This window comes from Patella vulgata, chromosome 9 (assembly GCF_932274485.2).
Source record: "Patella vulgata chromosome 9, xgPatVulg1.2, whole genome shotgun sequence".
NCBI lineage: Eukaryota > Metazoa > Mollusca > Gastropoda > Patellidae > Patella > Patella vulgata.
In genome coordinates this window covers 27,035,797-27,053,187 of record NC_065887.2, presented here as the reverse complement: position 1 = coordinate 27,053,187, position 17,391 = coordinate 27,035,797, and the positions used below count along the sequence as shown (strand labels likewise).

General features: G+C 34.9%; 1 protein-coding gene across 1 annotated transcript in view; it reads right to left on the bottom strand.

Moving 5' to 3' along the window:
* The window catches only part of LOC126831524 (adenylate cyclase type 1), an 86,464-nt gene extending 69,273 nt beyond the window's left edge, over positions 1-17,191 (bottom strand). Inside the window, exon 1 of the mRNA XM_050562056.1 lies at positions 16,184-17,191. Coding sequence (XP_050418013.1) covers positions 16,184-16,759 — 576 coding nt within the window. The 5' untranslated portion in view covers positions 16,760-17,191. The remainder of the gene's footprint in view (positions 1-16,183) is intronic.
* Positions 17,192-17,391: the final 200 nt, after the last annotated feature.

The window sequence follows — 17,391 nt, the reverse complement described above, 5'->3', positions numbered from 1 at the left end:
ACTTGACACCCCCCCCCCCCCCCCTCAACTGCAATAGTTAAAGATTGCATCCGTTTGGCAATCGAGAACTATTCAAGGGAGATACTACATCTGCTTGACACGCATTGGACTAGTGTAGTTAAGGACTTTTCTCCTCAAATAATTTCACCTCGTAGAATATTGTGAACAACGGTATCACAATTGAATTATTTCCTTCAAAGGCCCCTCAGTTATCAGAACACAATGCTGAATACTTGCTGGGAATTGCGACCATTGAAACTTTCATTAAAGTTCGGAAATTCCTTAAATATCAAGGCCAATATTGTGCACTAAAATTGAATTAGCTAACCTAAGAGGTGTAACATTTATACATTCAAAGATAAAAGCCCGCAATTCAACACATTACAAAAATGTTCCCTAATAAAGTTATCATTCAATTTTCTATTGCCAGAAAGTGGTTTTAAATATTCTTTTTGATAAAAACAAAATAGGATAAGCGTAAGGAAGATCGTTTGAATTCTTTAAAATAATAACTTATGTTAACAGCGATCTCACGTTAAAATTTTAAAATGAATTGGGTTTGAATTTTTGCCAATGTCTTAATAGTCTGTTGAATATAATATCTCAAAGACTATGAATTATAAATGTGGTAACCGGGAGAGCTAATTTAATGTCAAGTTGATATCATCCAGACCATCGTCTATCAAGCATCCGGGTCTTAACCTATCGTCAAAAATCAAATATGTACATGTATACTTCTTTTTATTATTGTTATTTAATCAAGCACATCTGAATATATAAATACATATATAAAACTGGCGTGCAGATAGAACAATTATCATTACATGTATTATATTTGTCAAGAGAGATAAGGGTCAGATAAATATAAACCAATGTATACTTAAAATGGTCAGAACTCAAGTCACCATTTATAGATTTTGGACCAAACTGTTAAGTAATTGTGATTATATATAGTCTTAAACTATAAATACATAACCTTTATTCTGACAAGATGGAGCTTTATAAACCTATAGCGGTAAATCTCTTTGATCTTTGGAGTATATTCTATGCCCGGAATAACTTGCAGTCTGAATATATAGAGAGGAATTTGGGGTTATTCGTCTAAAGGTGTTTCTTTAAACCTGTATCGGTTTATTCTTCCAGGGTAGGTTTTTTTCCATAAGATAACATGATATAGAGGTTTTCTTGCTGAAATTCTGGGATATTCTCATTTTACGTACATGTAAACATAGACGGTTTATAAGCAAGATAAAGTCCTCGACTTCGGTTATGCTTGAGAAGAAAGACTTCAGAAGAAAAAAAAATTCTCAGGTTATTTTCTTTAGTCTTTCTTTTCCCAGCATACCTCAGTCTCATGCTTTATCCTACACTTAAAATAAAACAACTACGTTCTCTAAAATTCGACAAAACTGGTTATGTGTGTGAACTCTGATTAATACTTTTCCACACTTGTTTCGGTATATAAAAACTATAAAAATAAGCAGCCGTCCGTCAAGTTTACTACCATACTACCAATCTTTACTAAATATATAACATTTACTCAACCGATATCTCTCATACTTCATAGCCCAATTCCAACTTGAGTAATGATCTATTTCTAGAATAAACTGTTCTCTAACGACCAACTATATCTAGTCAGATAGCGGACAATAAGTCGAAACGCAAACACTCCAAGAGATCCAAATCAAATAGGAAAAAGAAATACGAAAGAACACAGCTCGACAGGATAAAAATGCTTTGCATTGCAAAAATATGTAAAATGGCGTTTTTTCCCGGGTCCTATACCTATCTTAGTTTGTGCGTTTCTTAAAGACTTGCACCTGCCGTGGAGTAAATGGCACTGGAGTGATACAAAAAAAGTATCTGAAGACGAGTTTACAATCTTTTATTCTTTAACGTAGTGCAACTATCAAATAAATAATTCAGTGACACACAACTTAGCACTCGTTATTAAGACATTTGATATATAATTGGTAAGATCGATGCCTTTAAAGGAGAATTTGGAGAAATAACTTGTGGTTTTGTTTCCTGCATGTTACTTCTGACTTTGCGTGTCCATGTACACATTGGCGTGCAGGTAAAAAAACAATATTTGATACTTGGAATTCAATTGCTGTCTGGCACGTTTTATGGCCTATGCCCGTCTTCATTACCCCGATAGTTTCAGAAAAGTAGGACGTTAAACCCTATTCATACATTCATTCATATTTCTGCGTATATACAAAAGATACTTTTCTTGGCGGAGAAATTGTGAAGTTTGCAAAAACGGTGTTTTCCAAGAGCTTAATTCATATATCAGTATTAGTTGAAAGGTAAACTTATATACAGCTACGATAATATTGTGTTAAATGTGTTCGCTTGTCCCATTTTTACCATCTACTTGTCATCAACGGATCACCTTGCAGAACGTGCAGCAAACAATGCCGGCGTGTTATAAGAATAAACCTGGGACGTTTTAAACATAAGGAGTATGATATTTTAGTTTTTTTAGAAAAGGCTACATGATATTAAGTATCCAACAAAACGTAACAAGAAATGATTTTTCTTCTAGATCTCAATCTGATTAAAACACAGATCTTGTTTCGTTTCATGTTTTATAGTTCAAAATATTGTTTTACCTATTTCCATCTATTTTCCGGATTTAAATTTTATTTTGTATTTTATTACGAAAAACTTATAGGGATAACAACTGATTATCAATAGTGATTATAATAACTTTAATATCTATTTGTTATCTTAATGTCACGATTCTGAATTTTATATTAAGCATAACAAATATATATTTAACCTATACGTATTGACCCATGTTATTCTTTAAAGGCTAATACTCGTATCCTTAATTAAAATTAGATTGTTATTTAAAAGATTAAAACAAAAACAAACGTAGATAAGGTGCCATCTTGAAATAGATATTCGTAGATATGAATATAGTTCAGGCGGCGATTAGTAATCAATAATAAGTAATAGGAACTACCATAACGTTTGGGCTAATATGCTTACCTTTGGTGTATGGTCTAAAAGTCTAAATGTTCCTTTAAGTCTGAAATATCGTATTTTAATTGGAAAAAAAAGTATTCAATGTGTCATATTTTTATTCTTTGGACAAATATATTACTTTGACCAGTTTCCGGTGTATAGTGAAAGAGGGTTTGCTTGAAGGTGGTCAGTTAAGTCCATAGTAATTCGATATATTAGGCGTGACATTCTATATTACACACGGGATTAGCCGTGAACTATATTATGCGGACAAAAATTTACGATCAAATATAAACTATAACCCATTTTGCTTTGATCTACAACATACGTGAATTATAAGTAGCTCATTTATGAATTCTGGCTTCTTGGTGTGGCAGTGATTGAAAGGAAATGGGGACTGTAATTAAATTATACATATGGTCAGATAATGACAGCTGGCCTTTCAGTTGAAACCCATAACATTGCATGGTAATAGGTCAATGTATTCTAATATTACTCATATATTTTTTATATAAAATTCTTTCCAAATCGCATTTTATTTTGAGATATTTTCAAATTCAAAGCACTGCTTATTATGACTCGTCTGCCAGTCATCCTTAAGTTATGTCTGACAAAAGACAAATTGTTATGGAAGTCACATGAATAGAACAATGCACGGTTGGTACATGTTTTGCTTCTAGTCTCATAATATTTCTAGAACAGAATGGCAGAGTTTATAAATAAATATAAGGTCAGAACAGACATTCCTACAAATAGTCTAGTCAATACGATTATTAGGTCGTAATATACATGAGTACATTTACAACCTGGGTTAAATATTTATTTAGGTGTTTAACACCCGGCAGAGCTACAAATAACGTCGGTACTTAAATGACTTCTATTTTATCGTCTTAAAAATGTGTAATTTAACGGATTTTTGAAAAAAAAATATTGGCAGGTGCTTGATTTGAAATTTAATACAAATCATGCAGTGGATATGATTCAGGAATGTTTTAGAGCGAGGGAGAAGGATATTTCAATAATTTGCGTTTGCGTGGTAGAAGTGCGAGGAGACCGGAGTATTTGGCCATACCCCAAGACAGAAGGCTAGTCTATACCTTGTCACGTATACGTGTATGCGGTCGAACCCATGGCACTTGCATAGATAACATGGCTTAAAATACAGAACAAGTGCCACCCAAGCATGTGTAGAACAACAAAAAATAAATCTACATAAACTTATTAACACATATCAGGTTTTGTTAATTTCTGATAATAACGTGGTATTTCTACCAGACAATTTACACGTGATATGTCAACTATTTAAGATCGTTATCACTCCATTGCCACTTAGATGAGAATATCATTATAACAAGCTTCCTATAATTATTTCTGGAGAGATAAATATTTTATTACCATGTTTTGTATAATAACCGCCCATTCTTGACTACAACTAATACACTATATAGTTTATACAAACAGAGGGAAAAGGGTTTAATATTTAGAAAAGACTGGTACTGCAACCATTAAAATCCTAACAAACTGATAGGTTCGGATTAAAATTTGCGCTTGTACTTAAGCTAATAGTGCTGAAATATGTTACCATAGGCGTACGAGCTGGGGGGGGGGGCACCAAATGCTGGGAAAATTCGGGCACACAATTGTACTTTGTAAAAGTTGTATAAAATAATATTGCGTTCTTGAATGTGTCCAATTTAACAGCGAATTCATTATTATTATGTAACATACTAAGAACTTAACTACATTTTTTGGGCACCAAAAACCACCGCCCCCCCCCCCCCAGTCAAAAATTTCCCCGTACGCCTATGTATGTTACCTGACATTACTCCTAACGGAACAGGTTCTATCCAAATCAATAACCTACGTTCTACCAGAAGTATAATGTTCGTTCACATACCCCGGGTAGATTTCTAGCTCCAATATGAACACAGCCTAAAACTATGGGTTAGTGGAACGTAGTTTTTTAGAAATGGTGTAGAAGAATAAAAGACTAGATTTTGGAAACAGACCCATTTGGATGTCCTCGCATAAATGATTAAAAGATAGACTGAGAAGCAATGACACACCCACACACTAGTGATGATAAACTTATTTGTTGAAACAACTTTATTATCGGTTGATTCAATATTGTTCTAAGAAAAAATAAAATATATTTAATTGCTTTCTGGGGAATTAGACAATATAGTATATATTATGTAAATTTAGTTTCCAATATTATAACTTCCAAATCACCCGTGCTTATTCTGTATTCTTAATGGCATTAGTAGACCCAGTGTCGGATTTAGGTGAAGAGAGGCCGTAGGTTATTTCAATTTGAGGACCCTCTCAATCCCCCACCCTCACGACTAGAGTAAAATGGAAGAAATGATAAACAAAACTGCCGAGAATGACAACGGGTGTTTAAGGCTATAGTGCGTGTGAGAAAGGCCCATGCCAGTGTGTCAAGTCTGTAGGTTAATCCGGCACTGACTGGACCCGACAAGTATGACCCAGTTAAGTGTTAAATAAACACAAAATATTTACGAAGAGTACGTATAAGATTATAGAGAAGTACTAAACGTTATTTCTTATATCTTATCACAGTGATAAATACTTTGATAAATTATCACAAAACTTTACAGAACTAAAATACATCCTAGGAGGTCAAACACGGGTGGCCTTTTTGTCAGTGTAATTACGTATACAAGTAGAGTGGCAATCGGCTGATATGTGACTCGTTTGTCTATTTGTCTGATCGTCTGTTCAGGGTTCGCGGCTACACTAGGGCTGTCCCAAGGCTGAAATTTGGTATAAAGGGGTAGCTTGGACCTAGGAATAACATAGGCTAGGTGGCGTTGGCCTCTCGCTTCCAGTTTCGGTATTACGGGCACAACCCGATCAGCGCCTGGTTATCCACTAGTCTTTGATAAAAATGTGAAATCCTGGATGGACACCAACATGTTGAAACTAAATTCTGATAAGACTGAAATCCTAGTTGTAGGTCCAGCTCGCAGACTGGAAAAATGTGAAATCAACCATCTATATATTGAACAATCAGTTATAAACCTTAAAGCATCAGTTAGAAATCTTGGTTTGATTATGGACAATAATCTTTCTATGGAATCCCACATTAGTTTTCTATGTTAAACCTGTAGTTACCATCTCGCTCGGGAATATTGGATCAATACGCCATCTGATCACTGAAGATGCTGCGTCAACACTGGTTCGTTGTTTGGTCATTTCCCGACTTGACTACTGCAACAGTATTTTAATTGGCATAACACATGAACAATCACAACATTTACAAAGAATACAAAACAAAGCCGCCAGAATAATCTGTAAAACGAACCCACGTGAACACATTTCTCCTGTATTGACTTCTCTACATTGGCTTCGGATAAATGAGCAGATTGAATTCAAATTGCTGTGTCTGACATACCAATCAGTGAATGGAACTGCACCTTCATACCTACAAGAGCTTATCCGTCACCATTCCTCGTCTAAAAACCTTCGATCAAATGATAAACTTCTTCTAACGATTCCTAATTACAAGTTGAAATCTTTTGGTGCACGATCTTTTAAATACACTGCTGCAGTATACTGGAACAATCTTCCTATCCACCTAAAAAAATGCCCATCCTTATCGACATTCAAAACCTTATTGAAGACATATTTATTTAAACGTTATGTTTAGTGGTGCCTTGGTAGTGAACTTTTATTGTACAGTACTGAATCACAAGCGCTATGAGCATACTCTGTGTGGACTAGCGCTATATAAATGACATTATTATTATTATTATAAGAAACAATCCCTAAAATTCCACTAAAAGTAAATGAAGTGGCGATTATTATTTCGTAAACCCAATAATATTGTCTTTTTGACAATTGCATTATGTGGTTGCAAATTATAACTTTGTTTCTATGTTTACATTAGCGATGCGAGAAACGGGAATTTTCATGGCCCCTTTTTTATTGGAATTACACAATTCAAGGACCTCATAGTAAAGATAAGTATGGCACGAAATATATCGAATGAGAAACCATGCTACTTATTAAGGTGGTGTTTTGTTCTGGGTTGTTTGTTTTGGTTTTTTTTTTTTGGGGGGGGGGGGGCTTTTATGTTTTTGTTTATTTTTGTCGGGGTTTTTTTTTCAGTTTTAAAATTAGTTTCGGAGTATTATTCAAATTATTTTAGATAAACTCAGCATATCCTCTAGACCCTGGCATTGTCCGTTGGAAATCGAAAGAGAAAACATTGTCTTTATGCACGGTCTTGTATTTTCAAAGTCGACGTACAATGCTACATTTATCGCAATTATCGATAAAAGCATGTCTTTGAAAACTAAATAATAGTTGATGAAGTCAATCAAATTCCCTCTCATCAAAGACAGTGATTGAGACAGAATGTCAATAAACGATCAAAGAAACGTCTTATTTTAATAATACAAGATGACAATTAGGAATCCAGAAATAAAGGTTTCCAGGTAACGAAACATACGCCAATGTTAGCTAGGTTGTCTGAACAGATCATCAAGGCTGTTTCATTTCGTTTCTTAACTGGACTTATTTACAAGGCACTAAAACTGATTTAGGGCAATAATCCGTGTTCAGGTATCAATTAGCATTAGATAACTAACTAAACTAATCGACAGGTGGTATGGGATGCTTTAAAAAGAGATGCCTAAAGCTGTGCATATCCGTGTTTAAAATCCTTCGCTTCATATACTACACCAGTTCGTAGTTTATCAATGAATTGCCGCAGTCAGGGAGTTAAGCGTATACTTTAGGTTTTTGTATTAAGCATACCCAATCTCTTGCACTGCACTCGGTACCCACTGATAAGTCTGGAAACTTATCATAAACGTTGAACATTACAATGGTGCACTTTTGGACAAGTTCCAGGGACACACTTCTAGAAAGCCTGATATGTTTTCAGACACCAGTTTCATCCATAACGTTCTAAGTAAAAATAAAATCTAAGTAATATATCATATGAATTTTACATATCCATAACAATATCATCAAACAAACCTAAGCCATTTAGTCAGGTGTACAAATATTTATATAAGAGAATATCTGGCTATCTTAAGACAACCTTCTTTATTTTAGGTTATTTTAGGTAAGGTTAGTAGCTATTTATTACCCACCGAGAGAAACATTTATCTTCATCGATCCCATTAAATAAATAACAGTCAACATTATTGCATAATTAGTGTCAGTATTTCAAAGAACATGTAACTGCTTAATTCGAATTCTTCAGCTAATTTAGTTTTCTAACCGGAATAACAGAAACGATGGTCTACCACTCGACTAGCTTTATACGCCCATCATCATGATCAGCAAAGTCGCCTTAATTAAATTGTGATGTTAGTGACCTGATGAAGATTCTCACAAACTTTAAAATCTTCCATGGATACATCTGCCCTACACTGCGTTTACAAACTTGAAATTTCTAAGAGGTGGGCGGAGACTTGGATTTGTAATAAGAGACTTTTGAATATTGACAAGGTTTTTGCAATGGCCTAATAAGCAATAAATTGAGAAGTATGCCATGTATTTCTTCATAGTTTTTTTAAAAGACTAAACGTATATAATCTATGGGTTATTTTTTTTTATCCCTAATGGCCATTCCAACCTTATTTTCAAAAATCCATTGAAATGGCTACAGTCAGTAATGAATATTATAGTTTTAATACTTGATGTTTGAACTTTACTAATGAAATGTGCACCAAACTGATAATAGACATTTCTATATACAGGTCATAGCATATATAGATACTAATTATATAATATGTATGTAATAATGTACATGTATATCAATAATTGTGATAATTTACATCAATGATTAAATAATGTATGTAATTAAGACATAATAATTACAGTAGTCGTAAAAGCTCATTTACACCACATATATAGGCACATCCATATTTCAAAGGACAGCTTATTTCGCGTTTAGTCGATTTATTTTTCTTATTGTGGCTGTATGCGATTTATATTTCCGATCGAATGAATGAATGAAATTGAACTTTACCCCCTATTTTTCGGTTCCAACCGGGTTAATGGCGACGGACATACGCCATGAAGTGTGCTATGAGGGAAATTTTGCCCGGGCCGTAACTGAAGTCCGTCTGGCATGGGTTCCTTTACGTGCACGCCAGAGTTCACGTGGGACCTCATTTTTTTCCAATCCTAATGTCGGATCGAGAAACATATATCAGATCATATCGTTTGGTGTGCCTATGTCTTAAGAACACAAATCTAGACTATGTTCTCTTTTTATGTATCTAAATTGTATTTAAAATATTAATATGGTTATTGTCGAGTCTGAATTGTGTAAGAACACGTATTAAATTGATTTAAATTGATATAAATGTAAATTGTTCAAATGTCAGACATTTTGACTATCTCCTTAACAAACCAATTACATACGTTTGGCGTCATTCAGTTGGTCATACATATAATTTAAAATAAAAGTTCAAATTTCGTTTCACTTGTCTTTAGTACACGAGGATCTGGAAGAATTGTTAAAATAAGCCGCTATGGTTGATGTGAGGGGTTAGTTTTGAAAAGCTGCAATTTGGTATGATCGCATATTATAATATAATCATTCTTATATGCAATTGGGCATACAAAAAAGTAGGCAAATGTAGTTTTTGGTTTAGCTTATATCACCTCGATATAAAACACTCAGATATTTCATGAATGTGTATAATTATTTCCGTGTGTTATATGATATTTTTGATATAAAATACTAGGTGTTGGCGCTTTTTTTTCTTTACAGACATGACTCGAAGGGGGTCTTCACAACGATCTACTTATTATGTAAACATCTGGTCATAAGAAACACAAAACTGGATTGTTTGATGTTTGTAGTAAGGTTTTATTTTACTGAGTTAGATTATCACATGGTATAAACAGTGACGGGTGTGCCATCTGTTGTTGGTATGCATTACGAAATAGCTGCCATGTTTATTAAACGATCTCTGAGAGAAAGGTGTTTCGAAAGGTGTGCTGTGGGTTATTTATTCGTGTATTTCTTGAAACTTCAATATGATTACAATCTGAATAAAATATAGATCTAAACTGGTGCTCTCGGTGGTCTCAACGGAGAATCACAACTGTTCATCAAACTGGTATGTATTTTTAAAAATATGAAATATCAGATTGATCTGATTTCAATACAACGGAAAATGTAACACTCGTGAAATATAACTGTTTTAGAGTAACACAGTGGCTGGCAGTTGTGATGAGATCGAAATTCTAAAGAGATCAACTTTCTGACTTTACTTTGTCAATCACGCTAAAGAAATGGCACAGATTGAGAATATCCCCACACAAGAAATTGATTTCATAAACATCATGCGGGGTTGGATGGCCGAATGGTTAGCACGTGCGTGCTGTATCATAAGGCCTGTCATTGAGTCAACTGGCGTGGTTTCGAATCCCCGGTTGTACGTGACAAGGTGTATTGTCGCCTGTCCAACCTCGTGGGTTTTCTCCGAGCCTTCCTGTTTCCTCCCACTGCTAAAGACCCCTACGTGCAAGCGAATTATTGAAATAAAATTAAACCATATGTTAGTCCCGAAATGACCTAGTTTGTGTCGAGTGAACGTTAAACCCCTCTCTCTCTCTCTCTATCTCTCTCACTCGCTCTCATAAACATCATAATCCTGGTTATGTTTTCCATATTTTGTTATATTCAGTATAAACCGAAGAGTTAGGCTAGTCTAACAATTGCAATAAGTTGGTGCTAACATTTCGTTATTATTTTTATTGTCAGTAAATATATGAGACGACGTCATATTGTTAGCTCTTCAACGTTTGTTAAGTATGCATTGTGTTAGAGCTAAATCTGCCTATCGCGGGTCTTTCCTAACCTCAAATGTTATAAAAAATTATTAATTAGTCATTTACTCACATGACAAGCCTATAATCAACCTTCTAGAGCATCGGATGGTTGTAATTTTTAATTGATTGAAACAAGCTCGCCATTTAATAATTCAATTTAAGAATGGATAATCGTAACAATGGTAGTAATGAAAATAAAGACAATGCCATTCATATCAAATAAAGTAATTTGATTGAAATTTTTAATATATTCCTTTTTCATTATCGACTTTTATTTAATTGCTTAACTTGACTGAAAGTTTTAATATATTCCCTTTTCATTATCTATTTTTATTTAATTGCTTAACTTTACTTTATGGCTTCACTAATCCTTAGTTAATTAGTTTTTGTAGATTATCATCCCCTTGAGTCCATGTCCTTTGATCTTGTTATTGTCCTATATGATTTCATGGATTGTTGTTATAGTTTTTCTGGATATATTGGCAATTTTGTATTACTGTTTGTCTACGATATCACCTTCGGTGGAAGTGGACGTAAAACTCCGGGAACGAACTACGTATTTATTCTTTGAATGGCATTTAGTAATTGGAATATAATCAAAAACACACTTTTATGGATAACAATTACTATGGTTTATTTCACGGCGACGTTTCAACAAGGTTGATAACGACTTGTGAAACCTTGTTGAAACGTCGCAGTGAAATAAACCATAGTAATTGTTATCCATAAAAGTGTGTTTTTGGCTTTTGAGAACTACGTATAACTGTATTCGCTTGATAAGAGAATGCCCTGCGAAACATCGCCCAAAATAAATAGTAGGTCCTGGTGTTTTCCATAAGTATGTGTTATAGTTTAGTATTTTCAAACTACTATTTAAATCTTTATTTAAATCTTAGATACTGCATATTTAAGTTAGAGTTATGCATAGCGGCCAATCGCAGGGAAGACGGAATTCACTTTCAATAATTGTTCCTGGTCCAATTCATTTATCAAAGTAGCTATAATGTACACATGGTAATATGTGGTGAACAGATTGTCTTTAATACTTAATACTACTAAGAGCAATCGACAGGCTAGTTGGTCTCTTATAAATTGATTGTCCGAACTAGACTTAATTACACTGGGGCCACATTGGAATTATTACTTCACAATACCAACAAATAGTTCGCTTAAAGGAACACTAGATATTGAGCTCTGTATTAAACGGCCATATTGACTTTCACTGCTGATCATTACTCGTAACTAATCGGTATAGCGATAATTCAATATGCCTCTAATTATATATGAATGATATGTATTGATCTTGGCTTTTGAATTGGGGATTATCATAGGAACCGGAAACCTCTAATGATCAATATACCAACAAGTGAACAGCGGGTTAAAGCATGTCGTATCTGGAAATATGTATGCGAAGGGGTAATAAGTTCTGATTTGTTTTTCCATAGTACATCAGTCTATTATTATGTTCAAACACTTAGGCTAGTAATTCTCTCCCCCAACGACATCAGTATTAAAGCCATGTCATTTCTTGGCCTATATTCCGGTTATCTTTAACTCTATAACCACAAAAAAAACAATACATTACGATCATCTAATAGAAATAATAGTGTAGATGTTTTGCTAGGCCTGGCCAAGTGAATCTGTAGGCAGTGGCGTCATTTTAGTAAGCGATTTCCCTGAGAATGTCTGCTTGGGTAAGAATATTTAAACCAATCACAGTGGCTTAAATTAGATATTTCATGATGGACAAATGTACCGTTAGATCCTTGGTTGTAATACTCTTCAAAAAAGTAGGGGATATTGAAATGCAAATACCTATGCAGGTTGTGACATGATAAATAGTAATGGACACTTGACATGCTTTGAGAGTATGTTCACAGATGAAGAACTTATCGCCCAACAGAACCACTGAACTGGATGTGCGACACGCAATAGCACCATACACGTGGGAGGGATTAGTTGTCAAATTTGACACTTCAAGGAAGGGTTGATGAAAACTGCCGCTTGCTGGTTTATACTATCCGTGTTTGCTTTCCCATTGGTTCTTGCATAAGATTTACTGTTTAGTGTATCTTTGCTTTAGTGTGTTACGTTTAATGTGATCGGGAGACCTGTTCGTCGACGTCAACGTCAACCGACAACACTGCAAGAATTGGCCGTGGCACTGCAAGAGGAGTGGGTCAGATTGCCCCAAATCGTGATTGGACGGTTGATTAGGAGCATGCCACGATGAATTGCTGAATGTCTGAGGATTGGTGGAGCAATTACTCATTATTAAGACAAAAATCAAAAACGTCCATTTTCACTTTTGACAGTGTATCTCTTTGCGAGTGAAATGGGGCCGTCAGATAAGCCGCCCATATGAACTGTTTATGTTCATGTGTAGGCAATTAGCCTGTTATTAACATACACTGGTTACCTCTAATAAAAACACCAGTGCATTTCCGCAGTTTCGTATTATTTCTGAATATCCCCTACTTTTTTTGAAGAGTATATATGATAAGCAAAGTAAAACTTAAATCCAAAATAAATAAAAATCCTTTCATTCAAGCGAGTGCCGGTGACATCTTTTTGATGGATGTGTAATTTGTCAATTATAAGTATGCTTAGCTTTGGTCGTTTTGAGACTTAAAAATGCATCTTCAATAAGTCCCTAGAGACGAAATACCATTTAATGCGAACGAGATTCAAATGTCAAGCGGAAATAAGCAATAATTCTGAAAATAGACATAATAAAAACTCAGAAAGGTGTTGAAGTATTACCTGGTTTTCGTCAATGGGCTTAATGGGTCGTGACAAACAAATGAGTAGCTTCGATTCACGTTGTCTTCAATAATAATACTGTTGTCAGACACTTCCGGTCATCCGAAACAAAACGGTCTGCTATGGGTGTAGATAATGTGGCGTCTGTATTAGCAGGGATTAAAGGGTGTATCATCACTGGGTTATTTACAATGATCGATTGTAAATGATAAGTAAAATCCAGTTTTCTTAAGGACAACAAATTAATAGTTTAAATTCGATGACACTGATTAACATGTAAAAAATCAAAACACGATAATCCACCCCTTCACAATTTATTTTTATTTCGCTGTGGTTTCGATCCCGAATCATGTGTTGGAAAACATTTAGCATACCGTACCTTCTGCATTACACCCATAGTTTTGACTTAGATTGCTTAAACCCAAGCTATGGTGAACCATTTGTTACCTTTGGCCGTTGCTATACACAGCCCCAAACAAAACAAAAAATATTACTAATTAAGATGGTCGTGACTGTTAATCTGTTTAAAGACCCGTGTGTCCAGTGAATAGAGTAAATCAGTTTAATAGGTGATTATATTTATATAGGTATTCTGTTATAGAGATGAGATTTAATAAGCAATTAACCAGCTTTCACTGACCAGCTGATAAATGGGCTCTAAGTAGACATAACATCGATTACATGATTTAAAGTAATAATGCACCTGTAACAACTGATAAGAGACGTTTATGGAGGATAAGATCAACAGTGTAAATGACGTTGATGATGAAGACGACAATGATGATGAAGATGATGAGGATGGGGATGATATACACGTATCTGTAACAAATTGTAATACGCGGAATCTATGGGAAAAGGCAAAAAAACGACACACACCACTGAGATTAATGATAAAAAGTAACCAGCAGTTATCAAGCCGATCTAACGGATGTCACAAAATTAATGTAACTAAATATTGTATAATTATTTTACAGTTATCTTTCATTCTTAATAATATTGTTACTGTACTAATTCTTGGACCTTTAAATCAAAGTATACGGGTTTGGTCTCTTATTGACATCATGTACAAATGAATATCGAAATAGGTGTTTGTTAAATAACGTTATACAATCAATATATTATACTTCCCCAGAAATGCTCTGTAACTTGGACACGTTTCCTTTCATAATCAAGATAGATACGTTTTAGCCTCCTCGTGACACGAACCTGTGTAGTGTAAATGCATATCGCAATTAATTTCCTGCAAAACAAGACGGCGTGGGAGGGAGCATTACAATTAGCTTCTGGTATTGTTGGGGTTTTTCTTCCTGATATGCTGATATATAGGTTCTCTTGGGTTTTTTTCAGCAACACAAGACGGAAAGTAAAACATTTTTATGTCCCATGAGCCACACTAGCATACTTCAAATCCAGATAGATCCGCGCGTGAACGCCCCCCCCCCCTCTCTCTCTCTCTCCCTCTCTCTCTCTCTCTCTCCACAGCAGATACGTTTGTTTATTTAACAGGGGTTCGTGTCAGCTTATATAACATTACATCACGTATTCATCCAACGAGATAATAAAACAATTAGAGATTTATATCCTTTAATCGTCCACATCTGCTGACAACTAGATGGCGCATTCCAAAGAATCACTTGACGACCAAATAAAGCTGTACATTGTTTAAGCAATAAAATTCGGCTTAAACAATGAGCTGCATTGTGATTAATGGGGTCTTTGGGAATTTTTACTCAATTTGCGCTTTTGGCAATTTTAATCAATTTTATTAAAGATTTAGCTGATAAGAAGATTATGATGCATCAGTCGTGATAATTTCACAGATGAGCTGCCATTAAAAACCCTTCGTTGTGATTAAAAAACGGTCGGAATTCACTTAACTACGTAATTTACGGACGATTCACTATGTTCCAGCATAAACGAGTTTTCACTGTATATTGAAGTCAGATCCTCATGGTTAGTTATCGATGCTGCGGTAAAAATGGTGTTAATCGTGGTTAATATTTTTGAAACCTGGTTCGAATTATTTGCGCCTGAATTGTCTTCGTAAGCTAGAAGTAAATCAAAACCTTGACTTGACTACTCAACTTTAATATAGTCTTCCGCAATATCCAAAAAGACATTTCTTTCTCTTGTAAAACTTGTTCAGGTTTTATTGATAAAGCCAGCTTACTTTTGGAGTAAATACTTCCTTACATTTTGACTAAATATATGCTTTCAAAGAAGCCTATGCTAAAATTCAAAATATAGAAGCATTTATAATGAAGCGTTTAAAATGGACGAAACCATGTATTTACTCATAATGTAAGGAAAAATTTATTCCAAATGTAAGAAATCGGTTAGTCAAAATGTAAGAAATCGGTTAGTCAAAATGTAAGAAAGTATTTAATCAAAATGTAGGGAAGCATTTAGTCAAAATACAGGGAAGTATATTGTTAAAACGCAGGGAAGCGTTTAATCGCTAATGTTGGAATTAAATGAGACAGTGTGAGTAAATCTGTTATCAGGTATACAGTCGGTACAGGTTGTATATATAGATTATTACAAACTGGTTATACAGAGAAAGTGGTGCTGAAATACACCAGCTGTTCAAAGAATCAAAAAAGTTAAAGATGCCTACCTGTCTCCATAGCAACGCTGGGAAGGTGTTGGCCAGGAAGGCCGAAACTGCCAAATGAGCTACAGGTAACACTATTCCAATCACAGCTGCAATCAGTGTTCTTAGAGGCATTAGGGAATATATCATAAAAATAACATATAACGTTTCCCAAACTCCGTTGGCTGGGTGGTGCCCTGCTCGTGGACTTCCTGGTATTATTATTCCAAAATCCGACGGAAAAGAAAACACAGAAAATCCGATAAGAAACAAAAGCAAAAGATAACACAGCCAAGAAAAATGAGATTCTTTCATAAACTTTGTGTTGATGTAAATAAAGATTGCTATAAAGAAGATGCAGTGGACAGTCAGATAAAGTGCCAATACTGTAATATATTCAGCATAGACAAAATTCAGTATGGATAAGCACAGTGTGAGCACTATAAACAACATAAGCATGTATTCAATAGACGATTGCTGTAGTTTGTAAACATAGCGGTTATATAAACTTTCCAATTCTTCGCAATCAAAATGATAACGACTGAAAAAGCGACAGAACTGAGGCTTTTTAACCTGTTTTAGCATCGGTGTATTCTCCATATTTGCAGCTATCCTTTCTCACAAAACGATGTGCCCCACGTTAAAAAGATTCATCCATGGCTTACAGTAATCTTTGTGTATATATCCACGGTGTAAAGCACCATTTAGTTATGGCTGAGTCTCTTGTATTACCAACATAATAACAGCCTTCCTCACACACTACTGATCCCGAACTAGCAGACGACAGAAATAGCGCGTGGCGTCACAGAAACCTCGCGAAGTTCTGTACTACTCTGAACTATTATTAGTCTGATGCTTCACATCGGCAAATTCTCGAAGTTTAAAATGGCGTGGGTTAAGTAAAATTCGTCTATATTTCTATGTTTAATACATGCCATTCGATACATTAATACGCCGGTCTGTTGTAACTTCAGTCAAACAATTGAAACCGACTCCAGTCTACCGTTCAATGGCGATCACAGCTTACCGATACTCTTGGCTGCCTTATTACATGTAAATCAACATACGTGATGCCTGAGTGGATGTGAATGAAAAGCCAGAGAGTCTGACGAATCAAACAACGATGTAAGCCATATATTCAACACATGTATTCAATCCACGTTGTCTTTTGTTATTTTTTGTTCAAACTGTCTTTCTTCTATACAGCGAAAGCCTTGGAAGTAAACTTGTAT